General features: G+C 34.4%; 1 protein-coding gene across 1 annotated transcript in view; it reads right to left on the bottom strand.

Moving 5' to 3' along the window:
- Positions 1-16,923, bottom strand: part of IQCM (IQ motif containing M) — a 110,699-nt gene that overhangs the window by 55,378 nt on the left and 38,398 nt on the right. The window contains exons 7-10 of the mRNA XM_072335807.1: positions 15,173-15,264; positions 7,522-7,589; positions 1,825-2,008; positions 349-493 (exon numbers count right to left, since the gene is read on the bottom strand). Coding sequence (XP_072191908.1) covers positions 349-493; positions 1,825-2,008; positions 7,522-7,589; positions 15,173-15,264 — 489 coding nt within the window. The remainder of the gene's footprint in view (positions 1-348; positions 494-1,824; positions 2,009-7,521; positions 7,590-15,172; positions 15,265-16,923) is intronic.

Here is a 16,923-nt window from a genome sequence, read left to right as displayed (position 1 = left end):
ATACTATGCCATCAGAAATCCTCCTTCTTGACATTACATGATATTGCCCATCACTTAACAGTTAGTAGTCTGATACCCACATCATGTTGACACAACCATAATAATTATTAATTTCTTTATGAAGTGACTGGGAGAGTCCCTTTATTCAAACTAAATCCTACAATTCTGAAGTACTGGAATGACGTCTTAGAAGTGCAGCTGTCCATTAGGGGAAATGAAATCTGCCTTGTACCAAAAACTATTTAAATATTACTATTTTATTTGATTGTGATGTGGAATATCACTTAAGAAGTGCCAGACTACTGGAATTACGATAAAGGTAATTTTATGTTAAATGCAATTACTTACATTTTTTCTTGTCCATCCACTCCTCTAATTCAAAATAATGAAGTGACGTAGACAGATCCAAAACACCAGCTCGACTTTTAATGCGTGCCATCATGTTACGGTAGCACTTTACTGCTGCTAGTAAGGATGGCCCATGACTTGCTGACTGTAATTAGAGATATATTTCACCTTCATTACTGTAAGAAACAAGGGAAAAATGACTAAAAAAAAACAGATGAGGAGATGGAACCGAGAGGTGTGCAGCATATAAGAAAATCTTAAAAGAAAACAAGAATAAATTCCACTGCTGTAAACATGTGGACAGATATGTAAAAACAATTACTCCACGGTGCTGATACAAAATAGTCAATTCCAGAGTTGATTAGATAAAACTATTGGATAAAACTATTTTTGGATAAACACATTTTATTCCAAATTACAGAAGTAGGTCAGGAACTGTGTGAAATAGAAAATACTATCTGCAGAGTCTGGATGGAAGAACAAGGTTCTGTATCTCAGCAGAGAAAAAGTGGAACGGTGAACTTGGCAAGGTGAGAGACTTTGTGTTTGACATTTGTTTTTTGATTAAAAGTATGTCATAGGAGGAAAATATTTGCCTCCTGCAGCCCAGACGTAGATATCAAGACATGTAGTTATACCTCATTGTTAATTATATCAGCAGAAAAACCCACTTCTCCTCCTGTATATAAAGTGAAGGAATATTTTTAAAGGTTGATGATTACCAAATAATATGACCTGATTTTTACCACCTATTTTAGGATTCTGGAAAACTAATAAAATAGATAGTTAATGAATGACTCGGTTCCTACTTGACCCACTTACTTCAATGAGATACAAGTTTTCTTATGGCATGCTTCTCAGACAAGGGGCTTAGACATCACTAGAAAAATGATATCTTAACTGAAGTTGCTCAGCCTCCACAAGCACCCAACCTGCAATATGCATAAGCTCTTCTATCTTGATATGAACTCTGAGATTGAAATTTGAAGTGTGTATTATGGCATTGGCGATATATCATTTCTCAGGAAATGACATTTCATTTAACAATACTTGTTGAAAAACAAGAACAGTAACTACACTGTAGAATCCAGGTTTTTTGTTCAGTAGTTCAAGCATAAATTGGAGCTGGAGGAAGAAGAGTGCAATAACAATTTGCTATCCATAGCTTGTTTACCTTAAAAACTGCAAGCGCTTCAATTAACAATACAATACACATGTATAACAAGAGTATTTAAAGGCAAAAGGATCATAGGTCACACAAGCTATTCTCTTCTAAAAATAATAGAGAGAATTCTTACAGTCAAGTGATAGAAACAGTTTCCAGTAGAGAACTATCACTGAATTAGCTCTGACCTTGAATGTGCAGAACAGCAATGGCAGACAAACTAGCTAAGCAAGGTTATTTTTTCTCCATTGCCAAATAGTAATAATTCTTACACTACTAGGATTTAAGCAGTACATGGATTAAATAATTACCTTGATCTTTATTCTTTTATATGCCTTACGTACAAGCCACCCTCTCACGTATCTTTGAATGCAAATGACTGCTTTAAGCTCTTCTCTATTGCTAGGATGCTTTCCATCACAAACAGCTTCAAATATTTCTGGGTGAGTTACATTCTTTAGCTTCTTCGAGGCTTGAAGGGAAAGGCATTTATCACTGGAAATTAAAATAGAGAAAATGTATTCTTCAGTTTGTTAGAAAAATGTTTGAACTATGAATCAAAATTCCAGTACACAAATTTCAGTTTGCACTTAAAATAGTTACAAAATCACACACAAACTGTTCATTTACATGAATAGCTTGAAGACACTGAAAAGAAACCAATGGTGATTTACCATTTACAATTACAGAATAACCATCCAAATATACTTGTTAAATGTTTTGTTACAGATGTATAGATCTGCTGAATTCCCATGCTTTTGTAAACAATGATTAAGTTACTATTTTATGCATCTTTAATATTTTCCATTCCCATTCAATCACACAGCATTTTCCATTCATCCCAGAAGTATGCAAACAATCATACCTAATGTGAAAAACAATTTTCTGAAGTAATAATTTTGATTTTTTTAGATATATGTATGTATATGTATTTCTTCCAACAGACATATTATCTCTAGTAGATAGACATTCTGAAACCATTAAATATCTTAAGTATCCCTTCTATCTGACTGCTAACTTTCATAGCTTTTATTAATGTGTCGGGAAATTAGTCAGGAAATTTTTCATTAAATTAAAAAACAAAAAACAAAACAAAACAAAAAAACAACAAAACAAAAATCAAAACATTTTACAAGTACATAGAAATGTATTGAAATCAATCCTTTTCATTAGAACATACAAAGAAAGGCTGTATTGGAGTTCTTCCTTTCAAAATAAGATAGCAGAAACACCAGACTCAACAAGATATTCAATAACCTGAACTGTATATGTTTCTGTTATGGAAAAACTAATTAAAAAAAAATCATTTTAAAACCCAGAAATATATAAATTTTGTATTTTTTTAAAAATGTTTTTAATTAATACAACATAAAATGCACTCTCTGAAGTGGTTAATCAAAGCACTAAATTTTGCATTTGAAGCTGTTTAACTGACAGAAATACAAACTGAAATATAGCTGAGGATTTTTTTATTTTATTTTTTCATCTAACACATTTAGAGTTTTCTTTTTCTCTCAAGGAAATAGTCATTTTTATAGTTAAGGTCATGAGTGAGTAACTGTACGTTGTAAAGTCAGTTGCAGCTTTACTTGCTACATCCAGATTATGCCAAGACTAAACCAATCTGCTTGAAATATACTTCGATGGGAAAATGTTTTTTGATGCCTTGTCTTAATTAAGCAAGGTGTTAATCAGATAAAAACACTTGAGATTTGGAGATCTGAGCACTACTCAAAATCTTGTGATTTTACTTGCTTGACTGAATTTTTATTTTGTTGTTATAATCATTTTTTGAAGATGAAATAATTTAGATTATTAATTCCAAACCAGGTATTTTCTGGTGTTCTGCAGGACTTTCTCCTTCTAGCCAAGAGCCTGCAAGACTTTTAATCAGGCCATCTTTTTATAATTAAAAAGTATCATTTGTACTTATTCATCATTTCAGTTTGTGCCACAAAGAAAAATCTGTCCCATAAATCTTGATCTCACCACTGGCTAAAAAATCTTCCAGGTATTTCATATAACTTTCCAGTACAGGACCACAGTCTCACCACTCACAACCTGATATACCTCTTTATCTTCTCACAGTGAACAAAAAATTCATCTATCAGCTTAACTCATCTCTATACCAACAGTATTGATTATTTTTCTCAGAAATTATAACAGAGAACAACATTTCAACTTGCTTGCAGGGTTTTAAAGAAATTGCAATTTCCTGAGTTGCACAGGGGATGCCATGAGTGGACTCATCTCCATGGTCAATTCTAGACATGTCTAGCCAGTTTGCAGGTAATGCTTATTTACTGTGTCAAGCATTATGATATCCAAGCACTACACTTCAGAACCAATCAGATCCACTGTCTTCAAAGGCCAGGGGCATCATTATGTCAGACGCACATGAAGGGAAGTACCTGATTTATTAGATACATGCACATAAAGAATGCACACAATGTTTCTATTGGTTTTTTTGTTTGTTTGTTTGTTTTTTCAAATTTTAAGAATTTTCAGAATTTTTTTTATCAGAGATGATTATCTACATGAGAGAGAAGCTCCCTTCTGTCTGTTGACTTACAGGAAGAAAAATTTGAGAACTTTTCATGGCACTGTCATCAGACTTGTATTTCAGATACAGTTTGATTTTTAAGAAAGCCCTCAAATCACTATGTAAGTTGGTATGGATAGGTAGGTTATCTGTAGAAGACAAGGCACTCAAATGTAAGAAAAGAACATCTTTCTACCACCAACAAATATAAATCGATGTTTTTTTTATGAAAACATGTTTCAGAACAATTCTGAGCCTGCGACTACTTAGTCCTTTTAAAACCACAATAACAAAAAAATATGGAAGATATGGACAAGTGCATACAGTCAAGTCTCCACTTAGGTACAGCAGCTGCCTGCACTACAAATGTCTTTGTAAAATCAAATTCATTCTGCAGAACTGATGGCAATGCACTGACTGGATCTTCCTACTGAATTATGCATGTGGCAATTTTTCTATCATCTCACAATTTAATTTCATGCAATTTACATATGCTGATTAATAGTGCAGTGTAAAGATGTATTTAATATAATCTGGCACTGGTGTATAAATAATGTCTTGTATTGGTACTTTGTACTTTTCTTAAAGCTTACCTTCAGTTAATGCTGTATACATGTTACACCGTCCATTCACTTATACATATAACAAAAAATGCATACTAAATTACCACATGCTTAATACCATTTCTATCAGTTACACTACCTCTAAATGAGTTCTTTTATGACCAAATTTGTTGTTTTATTGGAAGAAAATAGCTAGAAGGGGTCGAAAAAAACAAACGTGTGTTTTATTTAAAGAGGGTTGAGAACATTCTAGGTCAGAACAAATACCAGGCATGATGTTTGAAGAGAAATTTCTATCAAACCATCAGTTTCTCTACATTAATATATATTTCCATCACTTATAAATTGCAGTTCAGATATTTCTACTAATTAGTTTTGGCTGATACTGGAGTATTTTGTATGCCCCATTTATAAAAGCTGTTTGCCCATCTGTTAATAGGTTGGAAGTGATTAAAGGACACTTATTTTGACTGTTGCAAAGGCCAAATCATTTTAAAGCTGCAAATATGTGACAAAATCTGCTAAAGGTTTGCCAAGTTCAGGACCTGATTTTCCTAAAGATTTGTGGTGTCTGCTTCATCTCCCTCCTGCCTGAATTATCTTTGAGTCTTCAGTATACAAATATGAATTTTCAGCCTAGTAATGATAGGCCACACCTGTTAACTGTCTGAGTACCTATGCCTTCTCTTCTTGCCTATTGTTTCATCAGTGCGAATAAAATAGCAGGCAAATGAGATATAGTGATTTCGAGTAATATCAGAGGAAAGAAAAGACAAAAAAAAAAAAAAAAAAAAAAAAAAAAACAAAAAAAAAACAAGTAAAGAATTGTATAAAAACTATAGTCATGTCTCCGCAAACAACAATCTCTAATAACAAGAAAATTGTGTGCATCATTTTTATGAGACAACTGAAGCCTTCAGTATCACCTTTGGAAGAGTATTTCAGTCACATATTTAACTTAAACAATTATATGAATAAGACTAATGCAAAGAGCTGGAATAACTCTTGCATACAATTTACATTCTATGGCCTAACTGAAGGTAAATCTCACATACTAAACTACATCCTGCTCTTTCTTCACATAATAACTTGATGCTTTAAAGTATCAGGGTAGAACTCATGCTGACCCTTATTCCAGGAGAAAAGTAACAATGGAGATATGAAAAGAGTTTTCAAACAAATATTCTAACACTGGTTGGTTTGATATTCCCTGAATAACTTATTCTTTAACTGGCTTTCAAATGTAATATCAAAGGGAAAAGACCAGTTACTAACTCTAGACTTACTTGCTTCATCTGCAAAATTAATTTCATAAATGAGCAACATGAAGTGCTACCCATGTACATTAAAGACACACCACCTTCATTGTATTTCTCTAATGGAAAATCTGTCAAGCACTTTCTTTAATGATTATATGTCTTAAAAATTCAACAAATGAAAGGATTATCACTGAAATCATATTAATCAGCAGAGGATTAACAGCCTACTGTTGAAAGACTTCATGAACTGCAATAGGAGATGATCTGAAATAAATGCAAAGAGCTCTACACACTAATAGTGCAGAAGGACTGTAGAGGTTGAAGCAGAAAAAGTGAAAAAGGATTGAAACAAAGACTGCTGATGTGAATAAAATCTTTCAGTATCACAAATAAAACAAAACTGTAAGAAACATGCTATACACTGTAACATTCTCACACCACCTGTGTACATTTTACTCATTTCCACTCTAAGTTTCTGTAGCCAATTGTCCTCTCAATCTCACTTGGAATTTCAATCACATTTAGATACATTATCTGAAATGTTTTTCAAGAATGAAACACATTGTTATTGACCATTCTGGATCTAATGAAAGATGGAGAATGAAGCCTTGATTTCCTCCTGGTACAGCTTTATGTAATGGTTAGAAAGAATTTACAAAAACCGTTAACTGTACACAGCACAGCATTAAAATTTGGGCTCACAGATACACTGTTCCACTTCTCCTGTCTGTAGAACTATAATGAAATTGTGGACAGGCATTTCCAGTTACTCAATGGCCAGACTTAATCTCATCAAACCTAATATAGCAGCTATCTACATTCATGAAAACACTTAAGAATGTATTTTATTTTAGCTTTAGTGCAATTTTAGGATATGCCTGAAGTCAGACACATACTTAAAATGCCATGCTGAACTGGTATGGAAGCAACTGAATGCTTACCTGAGCTAAAGTTAAAATTAAGCATATGTTTAAGTGTTTTGCTGAATACAGATGGAGTGCTGAATGGGAGCCCGGTGATTACTCACAAGTGTCGGTATGTTCTTAATCCAGAAATTATCACTATACAAATAAAATCTAAAGATATGCATATACATAATCAATGTACGGCTGAGTAGAATTTTGATGACCAACTAATTACGATTCTTGCAGACATAAATAGGCAAGATGATGAAACACTGGTTAAATTCAAAGACATATCCCAAATTATTCACTCAGGATGTTCACAGAAAACAAAATAAGACAGTAAAACAAAATGAATACATAAGGAGAAGCTGTAATGACAGACACAACAACTTTAACTTTCAACTGAAGACAGTTTTCAACATTAGTAAGCTCAATTTAGTTGATCTTATTGCTTAGTAATAGAATTTGCCCAGTATTCTGAGGACATAGTGATATTAAAAAAAAAGACCTGGTTCATCAGACCATGTGAACCAGACCCAGAGCTGTCATACTGAGGTTTTGCAACTTAATGACCTTGAAAATCTATAGATTCTATTGGAAATAATGTAAAAGTATGACTACAGCTTCATGCTTCCTATTCCTTTGTCAGTTTCAACATTAACTTCAGTAAGAAAAAACACTGGAAAGTACATTTGAAAACAAATCAGTTTTAACAAAAGATTAATAGGAAAAAAAGCACCTCAATTTTTTCCTTTCTACTTTACCACCCAATGCAGCACATTTCTTTTTCTTGGTTCGGAAGCCTATCTGGAAAGACAGAAGAGAAGAAAGATCTGGTGAATTAGATGATACGTACTATTTATCTACCTTTGGTTCTAATTCTATCTTTGTCTCATTTAAACAGTATGAAAACACAAAATACAGAATGTTTTTCCTCATAGAATCACTTGTGTTTGGTAAGTATTTGTTGGCTACCTTTTAAAAAGGATACATCCCCTGGTAAAAGAAAAAAACAGCATATAATGGAATAACGTTACTATAACCCATCTCAGTTGTCCTTCTCTCACATGAAATATGGCTTTTCTCATATACATTTTCATGCTGTATTTACTGATGATGAATATCATATACTGTTTTTACAGCCCATTGATTCATTATCATGAGATCTAACTAAAAGATAACTGAGCAGCAGTAAAATCTTGAAAGCAGGGAAAAGGATGATAAAAACTAACGATGTCTGCCAATCTCACACTTTACCTTTCAGACACCTCTTCTTTTTAGGACAGTCTGATTGGCATACAATATTAGGATATGCATGCACTAGGGATATAGTAAGAACTATGTCCTGATCAGCAGCCAGCTACATGTATGTTTTCATGTTCTTAGTAAATTCCAACTACATTATCAGTATTACAGATGATACCAGGATTCTCCCTGTCAGTCAAGGACAGGTGATTCACACGTATCCAGCTCACAAACAAGTCCTATTGATTCCATGCTACCATCCCACACATTATTGGCTACATCACGGTCCCTAGTCTCATTTACTGAAACTAGAATATCACATGTAACTGTATACTAGCCTTGCCTATCTGTCACCTTAAGTTCTATGTTGCTCCGCTCTTGTTATCTCAGACCAGCTCACAGTCACGCTATTCTCCCAACTCATGGGATAACACTTCCTCTGATTCTTCCTCTGGCCTGATCTGCTTGTCTTCTGTCATTAATTGTCACTAACTTCTAACTGTAGCCTCTCTCTCCACTCTTCTATCTGTCTCAAGGCACACTGACATGCAGATGTTTTCTGTTCACCCCTAAGCTGTTTTTTCTTCCTGTATACAACCTTCTACTATATTTGAGAGCCCATTTAGTGAAGAGTTAATTTGAGAAAACTATCAAGAATAATTCTAAATTCTGAACTGTGTGAAAATGCCAGATTTAGAGCAAATCCAGGTATATGCTTTTAGAGTAACACTAAACATTTTCATTAATTTTGCAGTCACCAGAATGTTTTGATAAGCAAATAACAAAATATGATTTAGTATGAAAAATCTTATTAGTACATGCTAAATTAATGGTGGCAATGCATTAAGTATATCTTAACCATTCTTTCAAGAATGACATTTAGCAAATCTACACACAGAGCCTAAATGTGAGGCACTTATTACCATTTTTTAATCAAAGACTGACAGTTTTAAGTTTGCAAGTCAGTGCACAGACTTGTACTGCAGATTTCAACCACTGAGGTATGGGTTACCCAAATGTCAGAGAGAAACCACTTTAAAAAAAAAAAAAAAAAAAAAAGCTACTCCACTTCAAGTAAATGATATTGTAGAAAGAGAGCCTGGCTCAGTACAGCCTTTTATTTTGTTGGGATATCATTCATCAGTTAAATGTTACTTCCAGGGAGAGTTAAAATGAATGCATGTTATCAGGAATAGTCTTATTTAATTTCTGAGTTTAGTAATTACGTGGTTCTTTGGTTGTTTATTTATGAAATTGTCTGTTATTACTGAGCAGCCTTGGTCAGTTTGATTGGTTTTCATACTATTTTACCATATTTTGGTCTTCACATCTGTTTTTTTACCTAAGAATCTCAGTCCTAAAATGATTCCTTCCAGATCTAGAGTGGTTAATATCCATCGTTTTATCAGCCTCATTTACTTGTTTAAAAACCCTGCATACACAAATGAAGTGTATGATGGCAGGTAGTCTACCTTTTAGTTGCTGATGTGTAATATCAAGACAACATCTAATAAAGCCACCATCAATGATTTAATATGAAGATGAAGCTAAACATTGTGCAATTGAGATGTGAACTGACAATTTTATATAGTCTGAGTGTTAACACCAGCTGTTTAGGAGAAAATAGAAGAAAAAAGTGGACACAGAAGTGAGATACACATATTATCTGCATACGACCTTCAGGAGCCATTCTCCAAAAATGAATTTCTGGGTAAAGGTCCAACAATTAAGTGATTTTGCACATTTCTGGGTATAAATATATTAATTCAGAGCAAAATATATACTTGATGACTTTCTAAGTTGCTTCAAATATATCTTAGTAATTAACATTATATTTACCTAATGCTACAAGACATCACCTGAGATATTCCTGCATTCTCCAGCTGTGTATATTGATAGGTAATGCTGAAAAAGGAAATTTATATACTACTGAACACATGAGAAGGATTTGCCAGGAGCAGATCTCTATAAATATATCTGATTTAAAAAAAAAAATCAAATATCAAACATATGTAAACACTGATTAATACAAAAGTGGACAGTTTAAAAGATAACCTTTGATCTGCAGTCTGCTACCTACAAAACCTAATGAAGCAGGGAGAAAGCTATTTATCACCTTACTTTCTTAAGTATTCTTTTTAAAGTATGATATATCTTATATTACTTTCTTAAAGTAAGTTGGCCACTTAGTTTGAAGTATGTACCCTTTTAACAGTAAGGAAAATCATGTCATCAAGTAGAAGATGAAAATATACACAGATTTGCAATCTGCAGTTGCCATGATATTTGATACACTGCTATAACAAAGGAATCAAAAGGCTTTATCTTCTCAAAATCTTCCACAAAAGACAGCACAGTGAAGCATGTGTTTGAATCAAAGTGAGCTCTTCTCACTTCACATTTTGATGAGCCACTTGCCAATTAGTTCAGCCTCCTGTCTCCCAATTACAGAAGGAATTTAATTGGCTATTGCAGCAGTCTGTACACTGATAAGGTTGCTGAGTGGAGAGAAAACGAAAGCTGGTTTCACTAGAAGACCACAAATAGTGTTTTCCTTCCACAATCCTCTGTTGGTGCTGGTCCACCTTCTCAGTGTGCAAACATCCTTCAAACAACCATTACTCCCTCTAGATTTCCCATTTTTTCCTGGGGCCATCCAAAATTTCACAGTTCCTTTCCTTTCCTCCCCAGACTATCTCCAGTCTCCAGTATGTGACTGTTGCAAGAGGCTGAGCACCACAAAATCATGTACTCCCCATTCTTCCCAGTGGGAGAGAGAAGGGAATTAAAATTTAAAAAATTAAAATAATAGTAATAATAAAAATAGAACTTGTGTGGTGAGATAAACTATTTAAAAAGATAGAGAAAAGGTATAACTGTTATGAATATATGTATATTTATACAAATGTATAAAAACAAAGAATGTACAAGCAATTTCTCACCACGCACCAACTGATGTCCAGCTAGCCCCCCAGTGAGCAAAGAGAGCAAGATGAACTCCTTCTGCATGACATCATATGGTATGGAATACACCTTGGGCCAGTTTTAATTATCTGTCCTGATCCTGTGCCCTCCCAGCTCCTTGGGCCCTTCACTGAGAATGGCCTTAGCTATATACAGCACTTCATAGCAGCAACTATAAACATCAGTTTGTTATCAATCATTTTTCTCCTAACAAACCAAAACTTAACATCATACCAGACATTCTGAAGAAAAAATTCCATCCCAGCTGAAACTAAAACAGTGGCCCAGCAGCTTTTGCATACTTTCATCTGAGGCTGCCTCCCTTCCTTGAATTCAAAGTTTTATTCTGCCTTAGACAAGTGTGGCCTGCAATAAAGACCTTGCTTCCACTTCACAAGCCACCTGTTATCTTCTTCACCAACCTGCCAACTTCTCTGTTGCTTCCCAGTCCTGCTGCTCCCCAGCCCACTGTGCCATCTGCACAGCAGGAATTCGGAGATAAACTTACCAAGTGTTAGAAGTCTCAGCTTTGTCTCAGAGCTGATGCTGTTTTGTGAACAGAATAATTATTCTGGAATAAAAGTAACTTTTATTTAAGAACAACGTATGCATGGAAACCTACTCCAGAGCTGGAGTAGCAAACTAATTTATTTGACTGTAGCTCTGCTTGTCTTCTTCATCTTTTATATGAAGACCATGAACTATTTCTAAATATTTACAGTTTTCTTAGTAGAACGGGATAGATATGGACATAATAATTTAATTAAATACAGCGTAATCATTAGCCCAGATAGTTACCAATTGCAGTAATAATCAAGAGGCAATTGAGAAATACAGACATGTGATGTAACATGAGAAAATAATGAATTGATTTTGATTGGCATGATACAGAATTGTCACAGTTCAAGAAGAATTTAATTGTTGTAACTATTGAACAGACAGTACGCTTAAGAATAATCTCAAGAATGAAGAGAAAGTGCATTAAAGAGGTTGTTTTGGACTATCTACAAAGAGTTTCTGCTAAGTCTACCAGGTAGCACAGGAAAAACACCAACAGTAGCATGCTGGAACATTAAATCATTCATCAATACAAACAGAAATAATTCATCAATAGAAATAATAGAAGCTGATCACTCTATTTTAAATCAGAGATCATAGAGCAGAAAAGGATGTTTCACATTTTATTCAGTTCAGATTACTATGATATCCTGTCTAAACTGGTGAAATTGAACTATGGAACCACTCTGCATGATAAGCAGTAGAACTTTTTATCAGTCTTGAATCGTAATTCAGGAACAGCTAATTCACAGCTAGCTTTGAAAGAGCTTCAGATTTAAATAAGTGTCTCTTACTTTAGGTCGAGTGCAATACTGTAGTAAAGTGAAAATCACAAGCAATCCAAGCTATCTCAGTACTTAAAACATCACTGTTATATTACAGAATCACAGAATTGTAGGGGTTGGAAGAGACCTCTAGAGATCATCGAGTCCAACCCCCCTGCCAAAGCAGGTTCCCTACACCAGGTCACACAGGTAGGCATCCAGGAAGGTTTTGAATATCTCCAGAGAAGGAGACTCCACCACCTCCCTGGGCAGCCTGTTCCAGTGCTCCGTCACCCTCACTGTAAAGAGGTCCTGAATGAAGCAGCACAGTGATTTTCAACTTCGGCCTACCTAAATAAACCCTTTGCAAGTTTGGTTTCAAGAGTGAGTAAGCATTTCTGCTTTTCTCATTGTCTCCACACAGCAGATATTCTAGGTCTTGAGAAATTCTTCTTGACAAAAATGCCACTGAAACTTATTCTGGAGGAAAACACTCCAGCTGGAGAGTTTCAGGATTTGCCTGAAGGCAGGGTATATTTATCAGTTGCTTTCTCCTGTAGAAGAATTGTTGGCTTACTCTTGCTGGAATAAGAATTTTTTCAGTAAGTGCTACAATAAGTCAGCCTTGTTTCTTCCTAATGCAATTGTTTTCAGCATAGCTAGAATGACCTTAACATAAATTTAAGTCACTGTAATTGCTGGAACTCTCATTCTTAGCCTCTTAAGCCTGAACTACAATGTTGATAACCACATAGAATTGGCAAACTTTCATTTAGCTTTTAGTGGCCATCAATCTAAGCTTTTACCTGAGACTAAATATGACATCCTTGAGCATGCCATTAATATTGACAACAGACTTCAGAACACAGCATTTTCATTGAATTACCCCTAGAGACATGCTGCCACTGTCCCTGTCCCTGGAATCTTGTATCACTCTGACTGTTAAGTGCTGCTTAACAAAATATCTAATGAAATATTAACAAAATAGTCCTCCCAAAGCATATTATCTTCAACAATTTTATTCAATATTGCAAACTAAATTCTAGATTCTGTGCCTTTATGGATCAATGTCACCCAAGATATCTTTAGATTACCATACTTCCCAGTAAAGATTTCAAACCAGAAGTAGCAGTATCAGGCACTATTTTGCAGCTCAACTCAAAGAGAACAAGGAATCCCCAAAATACAAACATGATATGTTTAATATGCTTAGAAATCCATGCTATCATGTGTGGTGTTATACTGTCCATCAGTATGGCCACTCAGCATTCCAGCACTGACTGCATATTGTGCGGAGAAATGGCTGTTAGGATAATCAGTGCAATGAAGAGTGTCTCAGATGAGAGGAAACAGGAAGTATTATGACCTTTTTCAGCCCAGAGAGATAAAGTCTGACAGTGTGCACAATTGATTCAGGCAGGAGTGGGCATGACAAGTCAAGAAGAGAGATGAACTGTAACACCAAATGACAGTGTTGGCATGTTACAAAGTCAGTACAAACTAGCCATGCCTAAATTTAGGGTGAAAACTGATTAAGGTTTCTAACCACCAAAAGAGACTAGAGCTGTTTTCCCACAGAAGCACTAAGACTTTAAAGAAAAAATAATAATAACTAGGGAAAAAACAGTGCTTAATATCTTGTATATCTAAATGGTACAGTTGCCTTCAGCAGGAAAGTCCAAGGATTATCAGATAAAAATGGATCTGTTCACTCTCTTTTCATGAATTAACTGTGTCTAAGGACAGTTTACAAGTAGAACTGAATTACAGTAAAGAAATAAAAGTGCATGTTTATACAAAGTCTATGTTCACAGTGCTTTCCAAAGAATACAGTGAACTATTATCCAACTGTATTTATCTGAGGATGAATCATTTAAAAGCAGCTATAATTATATGATGCTTTTAGGGATAACATCTTCCAGATCAAGAGGTGATAGAATTTCAACTGCCACTATCCAGAATCCTGTCTGACTCAATTTAAGTCATCAAACCTCCTCTCATCTTTTATATTCTCTTTATTCACAGATAGAGGTTCCTTTTTATGAACAAAAGAAACATTTAAAGAAAAAGGAAACCTTCCACTCTTGTTTCTTCCCAGCCTTTCAGACTTTACAAAGGTTTTCCAGCAGCCTAAAATATATTCCCAACCCAAGCCATTCTATGATTATATGACCTATTGACTTCTAAGGTCAAAGAGAAAATTTTATGTATGGAATATATATCCAACAGCTGCATGTTACCTTAAATTATATTTAACATTTAATTTTTGCAACTCAAAACCATACAAAGACTGCATGTCACCATACATAAAGAATTAACAAAACTTAAATACACATTTATTTATTTATGGACATAACCTCATTTGTAATTATAAAAAACTGAGAATCAGTCATCTTTAAAGTGTTAAAATATTTTTAAGAAATACTTGTTAAAATCACTACAAAAGTATGGTAATCTTAGCTACACAGGTACCACACTACATTTCATGAGGTTAGGTCAAATAATTTCAGCTCTAATAGCCATTGGGAGAAATCTTACACTTTTGGATAGTGCACTGTATCAAATCTGCAAAATAATGAGAGCCATGCAATTCTGGAAATCTGTGAAGAACTAGTTTATCCATGGTAATTGGTTGACCATAGTTCTCATAATATTTGAAGGATACCTACTAAGCTAATAATGTTTTGGACCCAAAAACTTGGTTACTACTCCAACTATGAGCTTTGTTACCATGCTTTCATAACACCATCTAGACTATAAATTCTCATGTACAAAGTAAAGTTTATTACTGAAATATTTCTAATCTGTAATGTACATGGAGTTGATGTATCCTTACCAACACTCAGTCACTTTACATACCTTCTTCAGACTCACATGTTTTTGACTCAACTGATCATCCTCCTTCACAGGAATTGATGCAACCATGCCTCTCCAGTCCCAGTATGCTTTACCTGTTGAGCAGATTAATGTGCTTTTGAAAAACGTATCATTTATCTAAATTACTTCACATTATCTATGTGCATTCAAGCTACTGGATTTCTAGTTTCAAATTGTGGAAGTGGAATTGATATCTAACTACTATGGGGTGAGTCAAGAGTTTCCAAAAAGCACTTCAGATATTCTCATGCTCATTTTGTGGATCAATGAGCAAAATCTTAAAGTCAGCATCTCATTGCATAGCTATGAATGTAGTTCTTTCAGTATTTTCAAAGGAAAAACTGAGTCTCATTTTATCAGGATAGCCTACTTAGAAAGGCATAAAAGAAGTTATGCATTCTTCCATTCACCTTATCACAGAAAGAATTAGCATGGCTTTCTGTTCCTCTCTTAAAGCTGTTGGCTGCAATACCTCTTGTTCTACTGTCTCCTGAAAACTAACTTGTATACTTCTTTCAGATTAAAGCTGAAAACAGGAGCAGAGCTGCTTTTTAAAGAGCCAGTCTGATTTTGTCTAACTGCAACTCCACCATAGTCAATGTAATGCACATATCTTGTGCCAAGTCACAACATAGTTCTCACTCCAATATGATAATATCTTTAAAATGTTCCTAATGGCAAATTACACATACATTAAATAAAAACTATCCCTATCAGCTTCAACTACGCCGAATTCTTTCCTCCAAAAATGCATGCATTACTTAAGATCATGAGTTGTCAGATTACATTGTAAAATAAATTACTTAGCTATAAAGTTCTCAAAAATAAATAATCTTACATTTTTTGTTATGAATGTACAACTATAAGCAGTTCTTCCATCACATGGTAGTGACTGTTATGTTCTGTACAAAATAACACAAATTTGAAATGGGAGAAAGCTTAACCTATATCACAGTAATTTTAATACTGGCAGAGTGAAAGAATTTTCTGCTTTTTAGAACAAAATACAATCTTGATTTCAGTGAGTGTGCTACAGTATCAGGAATCAGTGATACCTCAGAAGATCAGACCATTTCAGGAAAACCAAATAAAATTTGGCTAGTGAAAAGTAATAGGCAAGTTTTGCCTATCATTCAAATCAAAACATACCAGACATACTGAAAAAGAACAGCATTCTTTTTGTCCTGGTCTCATTCTCCATAAGTAGTACACTTTAATAAGTTATGAGAAAATTTTAAATATAAATAGGTACAGAGATATCTGCAGTCTCCTCCTCCTCTCTAGGTTGGCTGAACTCTTCAAATATGAAGTTTAATGTAACTTGCACTTTCTAGTGTTATAATCAGTACTCTGGCTACTGGTTTACATTTTGGTATCAATAATTTAACTGGAAAAACAATCTCAAAAAGTAATTACAATTTTGTGAAAAGTATAGATTTTTACGTTATTGTTCAAAATTCCCTTTTGTTTTCCTCCATCTCTATCCCTTGTTACTGTGAGTTATTTTTCAAATATGTTTTCACAATGCACTGAAGGGAGCACACAAAGATGGAATTTCTTGATCAATTTTTTCCTTACTACTTAACATGCCTGAAACATTCACACCTGCTTAACCATCCCCTTTCTGTAGTATAGTCATCTTTTCTGAAACTGTTTCCTGATAAATTTTGTCCAGGCTTTGGACTGTAGGACCATTTTTCTTCTGCCGCATGTTTGTTTGCTGTGACCAGAAC

Source organism: Excalfactoria chinensis, chromosome 4 (assembly GCF_039878825.1).
Source record: "Excalfactoria chinensis isolate bCotChi1 chromosome 4, bCotChi1.hap2, whole genome shotgun sequence".
NCBI lineage: Eukaryota > Metazoa > Chordata > Aves > Galliformes > Phasianidae > Excalfactoria > Excalfactoria chinensis.
The sequence above is the reverse complement of the archived record's forward strand: the minus strand, read 5'-3'. Positions and strand labels throughout refer to the sequence as shown.